Raw genomic sequence first — 16,241 nt, 5'->3', positions numbered from 1 at the left:
GTGGTCCACCAGATCTCTGGATTCATGGAGAAGATCATCCAAGCGAGGGCTCAGAAAATCATAAGCCGATTTGGCAGGGCATGTGTCCAAGAGATGCTTTAGAACCTTGTGACCAACCATGGAGACAGAAAATAAAAGAAAAGCTGTCTCCATGGCATGCCCATGATGAGGACTTACAGGACAAGGCTGGCTGTTTCCTGCAGCCTCCACAAGAGTAAATGCTCTTTCCCATGATCAAATCCTTCCCCTTCACTGGACAAGGTGACAAAGGCCAAACCCCTGCTTATTAGTTCCCACCTGTCTGTTTCCACTAGTCACAGAGAGGTAGGGCTCCTTCCGGGGTGCTGAATCTTTGGGAATGTAGCTCTTCATCCTTTATCCATCCTGCATCCTTCCTTCAGAGGTTGGCCTACCTTTCCACACCCATAGCCTCCTACACTCCAGTCCTCATATGTCAAGGCCATCACCCACCTTCTCAACCTGGAAAACAGCTTGGTACCTTACTCAAATATTTGTTGAATGACCAATGAATGAATGAATGAAATGCTCCTCTCCACCTTTGCCCAGCTAATTCTTCCTTCACTCCCAGCACTCCTTGTACACCCATAACTCACATCTCACTTGTAGTTAGTTGTCCAATGTCTAGTTTTGCCAACTGCAATAAAAGCTTTGACTTTTTCTATCTTACTTGTCATTCTGTTTACAGGGCCTAGCATGGTGCAGGGCACATAGTAAGTTGTCCATACATATTGGTTGAATAAATAAATCATTTATTTATTTTTTTATATTTATTCTTGGGTTCCTTATCTTGAGGTCACAGAACCACTGCTGTCTAGGCAAAGTGATTTGTCAGGGCACTCAATACACAAATATGACCACAAAGAAGTGTCCTCATTCAGGCTTTGTCCTGCTTACAGAAATCAGATTTCTTGGCTCTGTGTTTCTCTGTCGAGGGTCCTGAGTTCAGCCCTCCTCTGTCTCATCTGTCTCCTCTGCTGGCAGGGAAGTCAGTCACTCTCTTCCCAGTTGTTTCATTTACCTTGCTAATTCTACGCTCCTAAGCTCGAATCAGGTCGGCAAGGAAACAATTTCTGGAGGTATTTCTCTTTCCCTCTATTTTCCTGTTTCAGGGAGAATTTTCAACTCATTTCCTACTCAGGTAAGCATTTCCAGCTCTCTAGGACCCACATTACCACTAGTCTGGCTCTTCTTGTCTGCCTCTAGTTCTCTCGGAGCTCCCGCCCTTCTCCATAACCCATTTCCACTCTTGTCTCATGAAGCCCCTGTGCATTCCTTCTCTTGGGTGCCCTGAATTAGCTGAGCATTGCTGTTTTTCCCTATCCCTGGTTGCTTCATTCACAGCATGCTCATTCAGATTCCCAGTCAGCTCACACATGCGACCACAGGCACACAGACACACTGCACATGACTCCTTGCCTTAGGTTACATATAAAATAAGAGCTTTACCCATCTGCTGAATACTGGGTAAGCTTAGCAATTTGAAAGTGAGAACTGAGCATGGCTAGATACAGTTATATTAGAGGAGTTCATGTACATTATGAAGGAAACAGTCTTGTTTCAGAGGAAAATCTGCAAGCTCTGAGGGCAGAGATTATACCTGTTTATTCACCGTGGTGTATTTAGTACTGAATAGTGTTCGATATATCGGGGGACTCAAAAATATTTGCCAAGATGAAATGAAAATTTTCCAAGTCTTTTCATGCTCCGCAAGGAGAAAATTTTTTTGGAGAAGGCAAATGATTGAGCATAATCCTCTGTGTTTTCGATAATATAAAAGAGCTATTTATTCATTACAAAATATAAACATGTGGAGCCAAACACAACCTTATGTCAACTCAGCGCTTAGTTTGTTATACGTACTGAATTGAATAGTGCTCACTAGAGAAGAGCCTTCTTAACTGATTTTGACTTCAGTATTCTAAAAGCATTGATGACCCAGCTTATCCTCCTGCTGCGATCTTTTTTGCACCACTCTCTAACCAAAATTGATGCAAAGGCAGAATGTCTTGAGTTATTCTCAGTAATTACCTATTACTGAAGTTGCTCTGATCACTCTTTTTCAATAACATGACCTGAAATAACAAAATGCTTACATGGGAGTAACATGGGTATGTAAGCTCCCTGCTTCCTCTTCGGACACACCTGCCAGTGTCCAGGGAGCTTGGGGTCTACCTGACGGGAGTGACTGAGGGAACATCATAGCCTTTTTCCTCCAAAATTCACAACCCAAAACATATTCGGTTAATAATTGAAAGCCCTGAAACTGTGTTACTGTTAAGTTAAAGTGCCATATGTCTAAAAATAATTTTTCTTTTCCAGGTCCAATTTGCATTTTGAATCCTAAAAGATTCTTTGCTAGCAAAAAGCTATTAGAGATTCTCCTGTAATTTAAATACAATATATCACTTAAAATAAGTTACCAGGGCTGCACGTTGATTATAATGTTAATGAATAAAAATGCTCCTTTTTCAGGAAAGATATTGAAGGTGATGAAAAAGGCTATGATGGAATCCCTATTGGAAAATTATTGACTGTCCTCTCTTTGCTGTGAGCCATTCATTTAAATGGGCTGTAAGATAAGGCTGAAGAATTTGGGGAGAGCCAAAAAAGGATTATTATTGTGGGTCCATTAGACTTGAGATTTCTGTGATTATCTCAACAAATTCTAAAATTCAAGGCCAAATGAGGTGAAAAGAATTCATGTAGCTATATTCATGTTATAGAGCAATTAAAACCTTAATTGGGCATCAAACCCTTGCCGCCCCCAAAAAACTGGTTGCCATATAATTTAATTTGGATTCTCTTACCCTCTCTGTGTAGCTTCTGAAATTTCTTTAATGTTATTTGGATATGGAAGAATGATACTGTATTAAAAACGTCAACTTAAAATTAGACCTACGTTCTACCTAAAGTCATATTGGTGATCTTGGACATGTAACCACTCTGTGCCTAGATTTCCTTAAAATAGAGGTAATATGTCTTACTGTGTGGAGCAATTAATAAGGAAAAAAAGTTTAAAGCCAGAGAGGCAATTTAACATCACAGAAGGACTCAGACTCTGGCCACCACTGCTTGAGGTCAAACCTTGGTCTTGTTGCTCAACAACCATCCTCAACAGAGATTATACCTGCTGAATGTAATCTAGACTGTTAGTTTATCATTTAATCAACCACTCCTTGTCAACCACAGGAGTGGTTGATTAAATGATAAACTAACAGTCTAGATTACATTCAGCCAGGGAGTGGTTGATTAAATGATAAACTAACAGTCTAGATTACATTCAGCATGAGGTACTCCCCCCGCCCAACCCCAACCTTTCTTTAACCAAGGTATCACAAAAGCAATTTGGGGACAAGGATTTCATTTAAAAGTGAGGAGTGGACCGTGGAAGAATCCAGAATGTTTGTAACGAAAACCATTTGGTTTTTATTAGCATTAGACTGTGTGCTTGCTAATTTTCAGTCATTTTCCCTTCAGGAATGGTCCCCTAGATTCTAGTTTCCACATTACTGCCTTTTGAATGGAGTCCTTTGTGACCCGTTGTGATTACATTGCATTTTCCTTGTGTTCTTTCAAAACGTTCTGACTTTGCCTTAATTTTGGCTGGGGGATGGTGGGAGGAGGGTAGCAGCAGGGGAATGAGGTCGACAATACTTTCAGAATGTTGTCAAAAAAGATTTTTAACTTGTCAAATTTGCCTAGTAACTAATATCAGGCTCAGTGTCTATTAATAAGACAAACACTTAGGACAGAAGGTTGGGTCAGAAATGGGTGTCCTAAGGTCTTTACAAGAGCATTTGTTCCTGGATACCCCAACGTTTCTCTGACCTCTTCTAGACACTTCCAGAACAGTCATAAGCCAGGTTGATTATAGTGATTTTAAGGAAATGAAATGAAAATGTTGTGTGGCTTGGAGTCAAAAAGCCAAGGGCTTGGGCTGATTTGGAGAGAACAAGCTGAAAACAGTTTTGCTCATATACCATTCCCTAAACCTTAGCTCCATGCAGAGTAAGAGGGTCAGAAAAGAAATTTTTTCATAGAATCAGATGTGTGGCACTTACATTGTAAATAGATGCCTAACCTATTTAAAATGTTTGACACTAACATATAATTGTAATAATTGAGGATGAAATTTTTTGAATCCATTCCCCCTTAATATTGTTGCCTGTTTTGTACATTTCCTGGATAGTTCAAAAGCCTCAAAGGAATGAAGGAAAAAGTATAGTCAATTCTAATTATTTGCGAATTCCCTATTTGCTAACTCACCTACTGGCTAAAATTTATTTGTAACCCCAGAATCAATACTTGTGGTGCTCTTAGGTCATTTGCAGACCTGAGCAGATTGGTGAAAGATGTGAGTCGCCCTCCACTTGTGTCCCCGGCTGAGGTCCAACAAGGACTGTAAGCAAGGGTCCTTCTCTTGGTCTATTTAATGCCGTATTTTTCATATTTTTTGTGCTTTTTATTGGTTATTTCCTGGTTTAAAATGGCTCCCAGACATAGTGCTGAAGGGCTGTTAGTGTTTCTAAGCACCAGAAAGCTGTGTTGTGCCTTACAAAGAAAAAAACCTGTTAGTAAGCTTTGTTCCGTCATGAGTTAGAGCGTTATTGGCTGTGAGTTCAGTATTAATGAGTCAATGATATATATTAAATAAAATGTCTTTCAATTAAATAAAAACGTACATAAAACAAGATTATGTATTGATCAGGTGATGAAAATGCTGTGTAATCAGAGGCTCATAAGAACCTAACCCTGTATTTTCCCAAGGGTCGATGACTCTGTACTTGCTAATTCAGTGTTAGTTGTGACTTTACAACAAACTCCATCAAATAAAAAGAGTTGACCATATTCATAATTCCCATGAATTCATTCTCATGGAAAAGCATCAGTGATCTACTAAGTAGGAACCAACTTTAAATAAGGTTAAGTCCACAATAAAGTGCCACAACACAAAGCTTTATGTTATCCAGTTTATTTATTTGCTGCTTGTGGCAATCATATTTATTTCCGATTTCCCTTATTTTACTGACAGTTTCCCCAGGAGCACTTGACACATGCAGAAATTTCTTTAAACACACACACACACACAAGACCAGAAAACTAGCCTCTAGGGAATGTACATGTATAAACATTGAAATATTTCTTGTGCATAGTGCCAAAAATCCTGTTTTCAGTTAGCAAACTATTGATGTTGTTGGAAAGCAGGGTATAGGGGCACCTGGGTGGCTCAGTCAGTTAAATGTCTGCCTTCAGCTCAGGTCGTGATCCTGGGGTCCTGGGATCTAACCCCACATTGGGTTCCCTGCTCAGTGGGGAGCCTGCTTCTCCGTCTCCCTCTGCCCCTTCTTGCCCCCCCCCACTCGTGTGTGAACGGGCGCGCTCTCTCTCAAATAAATAAATAAATAAATAAATAAATAAATAAAATAAAATAAAATAAAAAAAAGCAGGGTATACAGGTAGGAAAGGGGGATCATGTGGCATGGAAGCCATTGGCATTCAAAGACAGACCAAGGATCTCCCCTTCTTGAGCTGACAGGCAGAGGAATTCTAGTGTAACTGGCATTTCATCATGTCTAATTATGTCTGGCCACTGGTGGAGTGGTTGTGCCTCAGGTCTGTCCCCTGAGCGGCCCAGGAGGCTCCTGAGATTGGAGAGAGCTCATCGTAGAGGAATAGAAAGTCAAGCTCAACAAAAATGTCCCTTGAACAAAGCCTTGCCCATCAGAGAAGAGAAATAGTTCTGAATGGGGTGCAGGTTTTGTTATTATAGTCTCCCCCAAACCAGGCCTATTTGTCCTTGTGGTTCTTGGGAGAGGGAGGCATGGAGGTAAAATGTAAGTCAGCTATTTACCTGGAGGCACCAGGAGTCTCTTTGGGTCTCCTCTAGGACAATGACAGATGACAGAAAGGCAGTTTCACACAGTTCCTACACCAGGAGCTGGGTCATGGGTGGGGTCTGGGGTGAGAGGTTGTGGAGGCCAAAGGCAATAGAATAGAGTGGAGGCCTGCAGGGTGGGGAGTGGGCTTGTAGACAGGAGACACATGTGTGGCTTCCTGCGATACTGTGCCAGGGATTTATAAGGGACTGAAATGCAGTTAGAAATATAGGTTGTCATGATAGGAGCCCATTGACACAGACTGGAAAAGCAAGAAGAAATATGCCTGATTCATCTAAGTATGAGTATGGTATTGGATTCTCTTGTCCTCATTTTCCATGTTTCTCTGTTCTCTAATCTGATGGTTTTCCCCTGGCTGCTTATTAGAACCACTAGGGAAGCCTTAAAAAAATACCTGGACCATCTCAAAGATTCTGATTTAATTGATCAGGGGTGAATTCTGGGTGTCTGGATGCTTAAAAGGCTTCTAAGGTAATTCATATGGTTAACCAGGGTTGAAAAGTACTGCTCTGAAACTTATCCCTGAGAATTTTCACTCTCCAGAACCCAGTGGATTATATCCAAAGATCGATTAGGCAGGAATCCTGCTACATGCCCACTTCAAGAAGGTGCACTTCTGGATGTGCCTTTGAGTACAAATCGCCTCTATTGCCACTCACCTCTCTGCTTGCCCTGCTGTGAAGAATTCATCTGTTGTTGTTTTAACCTCTTCCTTCTTCCTGGATACTACAGACCTTCCAAGTCCTGATGCTTTCTCGAGACTACCTTTGACCCAGGGCTAGTTGCTGGTGATAAGATTGACATTAGGGAAGGAGGGCAGCCGTGCTTACATAGTGGCAGGCAGGGGAGGAAGTAGAGGGCAAGGGGAAAATAAAGGCAGCTGAGAAGGAGCGGAAAAGAAGAGAGAATGCAGATCACTGCTTCTCACACAGCCCCATCTGGTCTACCCAAAATATGGAGGGAAGAGGTGGTGAACTTGGAGCCCCCATGGGAGCCTAAGTGCAAGGCCTGGGGCTCCATCATTTACTAGCTGCTTGATCTTGGGGAAATTACCTAATCTTGTACAACTGAAAAGTGGTGAAGCTCAGGGATTCAAAACAGGTCTGCCTGATTTAAGGAACCCAAACATTTTCCCAGCTTATACAGCATCTTCTAATCCATACCCACACAATGGACCCTTGGTAATGAATACAGTAATTAATAACTTCCCAGATGGTAGTTGAGCTTGTTTTAAAATTCCTATAGTCAAGGAATTTGGGAGAATGTTACAAGAAGATTAGTTAGGAAAAAAATTGTGTGTCATATATTATCAGCCTAGAACATTTGGAATTGTCATTCATAAGAAATAAGCTCATTATTAATAGAAGATTACTTTTCTTGTCTTTATGTGACTGTTTTCTTAAATGAAAAATGCTTTTTTTTCTTATTGCAAAAGCAATGCATGTTCATCTAATACAAATTGGAAAATAAAGATAAGCAACTAATACAAAATTAAACACACTCATAATCCACCAACCTAGATATAACTGCTGTAAACGTCTTTTAGACTTTCTGTGCTTTTATATAGATTTTTTAAAAAGTGTAAGTACTGTTTCTTTCACTTCACAAATATCTGGTCAGCAACATTCCGTGTCAATACGTTTGCCTTTCCTACATCATTTTTTATGTCTGCTGATGAAGGTGAATACTTTTATTTGTTTTTAAACTACATTTGTTTACTCAGAAGTCAGAAACACACAGATAAGGAAACATCTGAAGAGCCCAGGTGTGGCTCTGTGGAGAGGTTGAGTAATTCAAAACAAAGTGCAAAATATAAAAACAATTACAACCAGTTTGACAGTTGTGTGTCTGTTTCCTACAGCCCTTCTACCCACAGGTCTACCGCTGACTTCAAAGAAAAGTCAGCACAGAGGAGGTCCGGAGGATAAGGTGCAAACCGAGAATCAAACCCATGATAAGAGATTAAAGGAAGCTTGATCAAAGACCCAGCATAAAAGTGCTAGCTCATGACTTGCCTTGGCCCATGGCCCCAAAATATTCACCAGAACAGAGAGCACTCTTTGAAGTGATTGGAAGTGCCCATGCTCAGATGAGCTCTCTGGTCAAAGGGGAGTTTTAAAAAGTGGCACAGGAAGGAGTTGGCAAAGTTGCCTCTTCCTGTCTCTGGCCTGCACAGCCCTCACAAATTGTTTGAACACTGCCTCTTTGGTTTGTTTTCCAGATAGAAGTCGTTTCACTGGGTGTCAAGTACGAATTCAACCTGATCGGGGAAAGATCACTTGTTTCCTTTGTGGGAGATGTGAGAAGTGTAGAGGCATTTCACATGGCAGCGGACTTGTGCTCACAAGCATGGAGCTGCTCCACTGCTCCTCCTTTTTCTTCAAGGTGTTTAAAAGAGCATGAGATATTTCCAAACTGGCAGTAAGACTTGCTCATTAGTGTCCTTGTTCATTCTACTCACTCATTACTCGTTCACTGCTCTCCCCTCCTTGGAGTTTATTACTCCTTGTGGTGTTAGGACATAAACCATCCATTTCCCCAGGGAGGGGAAGAAAATGGAAGTGCTCCCAAAATGGCAGTTGCCTCTACAACATTCAGTTTAAATACTTAAAAGTACTTTAAAAGACAAGAGTTACATAAAATTGCTAAAAATGTATGCTTAGAACATCTTTGGTTAGCACTTCTTTCAGGCTCCAATTTTCTGGTTTTTCACTTTTTATATGATAATTCTCCAAGTGTTGAGGGTCTTTATTTTCACATCCCCTGTCATCATCTCTTCATTTCCTTCGACGTTTAAGGGAATTACTTTTTCTACCTTTTTGAAATCCATTTCCTCATCTCTACCTGATGTTTCAAGTTAGAGTTTTTACTGACAAATCTTGATTGAGTGCAACATGAGGCTCTGTAAGAGACCTGGAAAGCACATTCCCTTCTTTACTGGAACCACACAGTCTAGGTGAGGAGATCATGGTTTTTCCAACAACAACAAAAATGAATACGGTGGCAGCTGATACAGATTTTGTGAGGATAGTCCTTAAAGAAGGATTTGAACTGAGCCTTGGAAATGCCTGAAATCTCTAAACATGAAAAAATTAAAAAGGATATTTTAACAGGGGTTGGTGCACCATGGTCAAAGTTACAAAAGCAGAAAACTATAGGCATTCACAGCAGAAACTGAGCACAGTCATTTAAACTGGGGCCGATGGCGCATGTGAGGAAGTGGGGAGAGAGAAGCTTCACAGGATAAAATCAGAGTGAGAATATGCTGTGGGATCTGGATTTTTCTTCTTCTTTTAAATTTCTCCCAGAGTCATTTATTCCATCCATGATTTTATTTGTTTTCTTTTTATTCATGTATAATTAACATGCAGTGTTATATTAGTGTCAGGTGTGGATTTTATTATCATATTTGTATTATTTATATATTTTTCTGGATTTTATTATAAATGCAGACGGAGCCTATTGAAAACCTGAGTGGAAATGGCATGCGAAAATGTTATGGCAATAATCGGGCTGGCACACAGGATGGATTGGAGTAGGGAGAGGCCTGGGGCCATAACCTGGGCAAAAGGGCCTAGGTAGAGCCTAAGAGAAGGAGGACCCAAAACAGAGCAGAAACAGTGGGCATTGCAAGGATGGGATGGACTGGAGGCCATGAGATGAGAACTGGTCTGACCTGCAGGAGCAGAGGAGGGGGTGTGTGGGAGGAGAGAGTAGGACTCACAGATGACTCAGTGCGGTGGTCACACATAACCATTTGTGCATATGCCTTTTATGAGGTGGGAATACAAAGAGGCTAAGTTCATCAACAGAATGGTCAGGAAGACACCGTAGGTGTCCACAATCAGAAACCTCATCTGAGCATTCAAGACTGAGTGAGGCCATGAGCTCTCAGGAGTTCAGAGAAAGAAAGAGTCCCTGAAGTGTGGAGTCATGGGAACTTCAGGGAAAAGATGGGACATACGCTGAACACTGAATAATGGGTAGCATTTGGGAAGAAAGGGAAGAGAAGTTAGAAGGGTGGGGTGAGGGAGAGAGAGGAAATAGTACCGGGTAGAGAAACACAGGAATGTTTGTGGCACATGGAGCAAGCCTATCTGGTTGGAGCAGAGAGTTTGTATAAAAACACAGAGGCGGGATATAAAGAGAAAAGGCAGAGAGAGACTTTTGACTAGTCTCGGAAAGATTTAGAGGCCAACTTAAAGAGTTTTGTAATTTAACCTGGGCAGTGTCAAGCCATTGACATTTTCCAGTGAGAGAGTGACTAGCAAAAGTGTATCTGGGGAAGTTTCATCTGTGAAAGATGTGTGGGATATATCCAAGGAGGGAGAGGGTGCTAGCACGATGAGTAGATGGGGACTGCTAGTTAAAAGAGAGTGAGAATAAAAACTGATCAAGGCAAGAGTACAGAAAAGAGGCAAAAGAGTTACCAAGAAGCCTAAAGGGCAGGGGGAAATACAGAGTTTTACCCAAGGCCCAAACCTGGGAGGCCGTGATACGGGCCGTGCTCTACACCATTGTGCACAAGCCCAAAGAGGACTGGTCTGGAGACGACCCGTAGTTTAGCGTCAGAGACATGGAGCTTGAGGGGGCAGCCAAGCAAACACACCCAGAGGGTGATGAGAAGCAGGGACTTGACGTTCAGCTGGAATATAGACTGAACCATCATTCCCAGTTGAAAAAAGTCCGCACACCTCAGCAATTGTTTGAAGTTTTTAATTAATGAATTAATTTTTTCAGAAAGCGAAGTGTTTTCAAAAGCTCGTTTGAGAACTTACCCTCTCGCGATACAGCTGCATTCTCAATTGCTCTTTTGTTTTCACTGCAGAACAGTTCAACTTGTAGGAGAAGGAATGTGGGGAGGTCAGTGGGAAGGTTTTCTAACTATTCCAGGTGTTAGAAACTGTGGGCGTTGGGCCTCCTGGACGTAATATCCTCCTCAATGGCAGTAATTCCTATTTTATGCACCCTTCTATCAACTGCGGTACCTAGCACAGTGTTTTGCACACTGTAAATACTCCCTGTTGGCTCATTTGCATTTTCATCGTGGTTCTCAAAGATAAAAGAGTGGACATAAGAAAAGCTAACAAGCTTACAGCCAATTTTATAATGACAGACTCTACAAAAACAAATGCAAATCAGATGTCCAATTTGAATTGCAAAAATATTGTAAGCAAGGTCCAAGAAGTAATAACAGCAGCTTCAGATCTTTACTAAAATGATAAAATCCATGAAGAGTCCTACAGGGGCGCCTGGCTGGCTCAGTGGGTGGAGCTGTCGACTCTTTGATCTCGGGGTTGTGAGTTCAAGCCACACGTTGGGTTTAAGGATTACTTAAAAACAAAAAACAACAACAAAAAAAACCCAAAAAACAATCCCACATCCCTTGGAGTCTCAGAGACATTCAAAATTCACAGCACCTTGAAGAGTAAAGTCAGCAGCTAAAGTTATTAGAGTAAAGAGACACCTTGTGTCAGCCCCAGGCTCAGGCTGGCTAAGGCAGACTGGTATTCTCTTTTTCATCTGAGATAGGAACTAGCAAGAACTTCAGTTATTTGGAGGTGGGGGTAAGATGTAGGATGGGAGGACCAAGACCTCTCAGAAATACACCCAACCAACTATAATAAAGGAGAGGAGGACTATACATAGATAGTCATCATTCCTCTTCAATTGACAGTAACGTAAGAAAGAAAAAGGAGCCTCAGTCCAGTTGACTTGATCATAAAAGAAAAACAACAAGGCTCTTGTTCCCCCTTTCAAACTACTTAAGAAATATACCCTTCATTTTATCTCGTTCTTTCTCTGGTCTTTCAGCCGCTCGACTGATCCAGAACATGGATGCTACTGCTGAGCCTTGTACAGACTTTTTTAAATATGCCTGTGGAGGCTGGTTGAAACGCAACGTCATTCCTGAGACCAGCTCCCGTTACAGTAACTTTGACATTTTAAGAGATGAACTAGAAGTCATTTTGAAAGGTTAGTGGAGTTTGTGTCTATGCATCAAAGATTTCTCTCTTAATATATCCATTTTTTAAAGATACAACTCTTAGCCATTATGGAGAATGTCATAGAAGATTAAAGTCGATAATCCCTCCAAGTTTTGTGGCTCACCACTAAGTCACTCTGAGGGTGGTAACACTGAAATGGATATGTTGGCATCTCAGCATTCCTGCTTTCATGTGTGGGTACACGTACGATAAAGCTCTGTCATTCCTACAGATGGCATCTTTATGCCATTTCACATAAGAAGAAATTAATTGATTGCCACTAAACACTACCTCCATTGTTTTTCCACTCTGGTCCTGGGTCGAAGTCAGTATTGAGTCGTTACTGTGTTGAAGATGTTACTGACATTTGCATCCCAGAGCAGGTATATTTATTCTAACCCATCTAAGACATTCTCCTTGGGAAGCTGAGGAAGTCTTGTCTAGTCTTCTGCTATCCTCCATCTTCTGTTCCCCTCTTCTAGAAGTTACTTTGTAGAAACACAATTTTTGCTATTTTCAAACATCCAAACAAGTAGAATAATTCAGTCAGTTTATTTGGAGCATGAATAGTACAATCACACAAAGATAATTATTTCCAGCCATAGATAGAAGACTATCATATTAAATTCCATATTCCTCTGCATTATTATTTCTTTTTAATCTCAATTTCAAAAACAGTAACTTATGTATGGCAGAGCAGTACACCTCACTGTTCACAAAAAAGATAATCTCGTCGAAAAGGCTTTCATCTAACTTGGCTAATGAAATCAACTCCCAGTTCTGCACTAGGAATAAGGTAAGGGGTTTAGCTTTTCCTATAGAGTTTAGAATGGGGACGGAGTGAACCTACATACACAAAAACAAGCTTTTTTTCTGAACCCACATTGCAAATGTTAATTACAGCTGCAAATGAGCAATTTTATTGATGTGTTTTATTAAATGCTCTATTTCAGATGTTCTTCAAGAACCCAAAACTGAAGATATAGTAGCAGTGCAGAAAGCAAAAACATTGTACAGATCTTGTATAAATGAATGTAAGTGCTCTCCATTTTATCTCATTAACAGTGTGCCCAAATATGCAAAGACTTCATAATGAATTTATTTTCATTGTTTTCAAAAGCTGCCATTGATAGCAGAGGTGGAAAACCTCTACTCAGTCTGTTACCAAATATATATGATTGGCCAGTAGCAACAGAAAACTGGGAGCAAACATATGGTAAGGCAATTTTTCCCTCTTTTTTAAAAAAATAATTTCCATGTAAAATCTGTGTTATTATAGTATCATATTAATGCACTAAACCTTCTAAAAGTATACTTCACCTTTCGTTGCTTTAGGTACTTCTTGGACAGCTGAGAAATCTATTGCACAACTGAATTCTAAATATGGGAAAAAAGTCATTCTTAATTTTTTTGTTGGCACTGATGATAAAAACTCTGTGAACCATATAATTCATGTAAGTTTGTGTGGCTGACAGCCAAAGTTATCTTTAAATTGTGATAAAATGTCTACATACATTGTTATTGATATTTAGAAATAATGCATATTCTCATTTGAATTGCATGAGCAAGATAGTAATAAATTCATGCTCTGTCCCCAATACCTGGATTTCCAATTTTGGAAGTATTTTCTTAATGCTGTGTTTTAGACATTCATCTCTCCCTTCTGCTACCGTTGGTCTAGATACTGCTTTCTTGGGGCGCCTGGGTGGCTCAGTTGGTTAAGCGACTGCCTTCGGCTCAGGTCATGATCCTGGAGTCCCGGGATCGAGTCCCGCATCGGGCTCCCTGCTCAGCAGGGGGTCTGCTTCTCCCTCTGACCCTCTTCCCTCTCATGCTCTCTGTCTCTCGTTCTCTCTCTCTCAAATAAATAAATAAAAAAAAAAATCTTTATAGATACTGCTTTCTTCATAAAATAAAGAAATGAAAGGGCCTCCTATTTAGAAAAAGCACCCGATTTCTCTGTGTGTTCATGAAAAGAGCATGGTTTGGTTTACATAAGTAATGCAAGTCTAGAAACCAAAATTTCTAATTGCTTCCAAAAAGAACATAGAAAAGGGTTTTTGAATACAATTTTGGTTGTTACTAAAGAATATCTGAACTTTTTTTTTCGGTGAAAGTAAATAAAATATTCTTTTAAAATGGATTTATTAGATTTTTTTTCTCATGTAAGCCATTCATTTAGGTTTACTTAAGGCGCCACCTAAGATGAGATTAATACCTAATGAGTATGTTTGGAATGGACTAAAACATTTACAGAACTTTTATTTGGTTTCCTGTAAAAGAAAGTACCTCAAAAGCTGCAAGTCACAGATTCATATTTATGTCACTATTGCATAAATCTTTATGGCCATTTTTATCAAATCATAAAAGAGATTGAACCCAGCTCTCTTCTACAGTGGACCCCTTTCTCCTTCCAGAATTCACTCCTTTGGCTCTTAAGTGCCAGCATCCCCCCTGGTCACCATGGAGAGATTTCCTAGGGGAAATTGGAAGGTTGGAAAGGGGCTGAGCCCTACCTGTGGTGACACCTTCTGGCTCTTTCCATACCAGTACTCTGGGTTCTGTTTCTTTCGTATTGTCCTGGGCTCTTTACAGCTGCTGGCTTTCTCACTCTAATCCATCCGTGCTCTCACTTGCCCCGGACCCATCTAACCATGCAGCGCATAGGAAGCAATCTCACAGAGCTGGGAGTGTGTCCAGGTGGCTCTCACTGGAAGACAGTGGACCAGACACACCAGAGCAGAGCCTTGTTTCCTCTTTCACACACCCAGCTGCCAGGATTTGAGCAGAGCAGGAGAGAACTGAGGAGAAGTCTCCTCTATCCCCCTAGGGTAGGGGATGTAAAAAAAATCTCTGGCAAGATTTCCCCTAGCCAAACAGTTCTAGAGTTACCATAGAGGTTTCCAATTTTTGTTTTTTTCCATCCCAGTTAAGGGTGAGAGTAGAAGAGAATGTCCCCCAGGAGAGCATATTAGGATCTCAGGAAGCCAAATGTCCTGTAAATGTATAATTTAGAAACTTCCAAGTCCTAGATTCTAACATGTTTTTGTCCACCTGCCCCTTCCATTTTGCATTAAAAAATCCTTCCCAGTGTATTTTCATTCAAGTTTTCTTTGGTTTTCCTCAAATACCTGCAGCATAATCTTCCAGATTGCCTAACTACCCATCAGTGTAACACTTCCAAGTGGTGTGGAAACCATTGCCTAATTTGTATTCACTCATTGTCTGATTGTCACCCTTATAAACAGCAAGAACACTAGGATCTTGTTCATACATAGATAAACATGCTTATATGTTGTCCAACTGTCCCACATCAACTGAACGGTTTATTTTCTTCCTTGTATATTTTTTATAGATTGACCAGCCTCGACTTGGCCTCCCTTCCAGAGACTATTATGAATGCACTGGAATATATGAAGAGGTAAACTAACAAAAACACAAAACTACGGGAACAATTGGTGTAAACTTATAAATAATGAAAAAGACTTAAGGCCAGATTTAAACTTAACCCTCTGTGTTCTTCACTCAGAACAGATACTTAATATTATACATAATAGTGAGCTTCCTTTGACTGAATGAATATTTTCAGCAGAATGAATGAAAGTCTCCTGAGAAATAAGAAAACTTGGAAGTCCTGATTTGTGTCTCGATTCTTACTATTGAAGTCAGATGACCCATTTTGAAAAGTGAATTTTAAGTGTTTCATTTCCTCTCTAAATTGAGTCATTTAAAAACTGAACAGACGAATCATGGTCTAGGGTGGTGCCCGTGAGGATCGGGGAGTGGTCTGTGGTAAGACACATCCTACTCTGCGGACCCTTTCAGAGCTTTTGGATGTGACACTTAGGGAACTACCTAGGTAGGAGCTTCAGGTTCAGACAAACCTTTGCAGCCACCTCCTGACTCTAACACTGGTCAGTGAGCCAAGGGGCATCCTACACCACAGAAAACTGCTGGACAGCCTGGGGTGTTTCGTATTGTCTCAGAGCCTTACTGCGCTCACACTATGTCCATGTGCCTAGGCTTATTGATGTAAAAAAAACAACAGAAGATAAACTCAGCCATGGGATGGATTATCAGATACTCGTGAAAGACGTTAGTTCTATAAATGTTTTCCTCGTCATTATTTTGTAACTCAGAAGTAAGTTAAGTTTACATTTGATGATCCTGATGAGTTACAATGTACTGGTTATGGCTGAACTTACACTTAGCGAAAATGATTAGCTAAATATGTTTATGCCAAAATTTATTTTGCCTTATTATTAAGTTTAAATGACATGGACTAAATTCACTGTACAGTATCTTTTTGAGTGGCTACCCAACATTGAAATGAAGA

The 16,241-nt window shown here is 40.5% G+C and overlaps 1 protein-coding gene across 3 annotated transcripts in view; it reads left to right on the top strand.

Moving 5' to 3' along the window:
* The window catches only part of MME (membrane metalloendopeptidase), a 100,066-nt gene that overhangs the window by 21,605 nt on the left and 62,220 nt on the right, over positions 1–16,241 (top strand). For all 3 annotated transcript variants that reach the window (XM_036120600.2, XM_036120602.2, XM_036120601.2), the window contains exons 4-8: positions 11,733–11,894; positions 12,859–12,939; positions 13,026–13,121; positions 13,241–13,359; positions 15,261–15,326. In XM_036120600.2, coding sequence (XP_035976493.1) covers positions 11,733–11,894; positions 12,859–12,939; positions 13,026–13,121; positions 13,241–13,359; positions 15,261–15,326 — 524 coding nt within the window. The remainder of the gene's footprint in view (positions 1–11,732; positions 11,895–12,858; positions 12,940–13,025; positions 13,122–13,240; positions 13,360–15,260; positions 15,327–16,241) is intronic.

The sequence above is a fragment of the Halichoerus grypus genome, chromosome 1 (assembly GCF_964656455.1).
Source record: "Halichoerus grypus chromosome 1, mHalGry1.hap1.1, whole genome shotgun sequence".
In the NCBI taxonomy this organism is placed as follows: domain Eukaryota; kingdom Metazoa; phylum Chordata; class Mammalia; order Carnivora; family Phocidae; genus Halichoerus; species Halichoerus grypus.
Note: the sequence above shows the minus strand (reverse complement) of the source record. Positions and strands in the feature narration are given on the sequence as shown.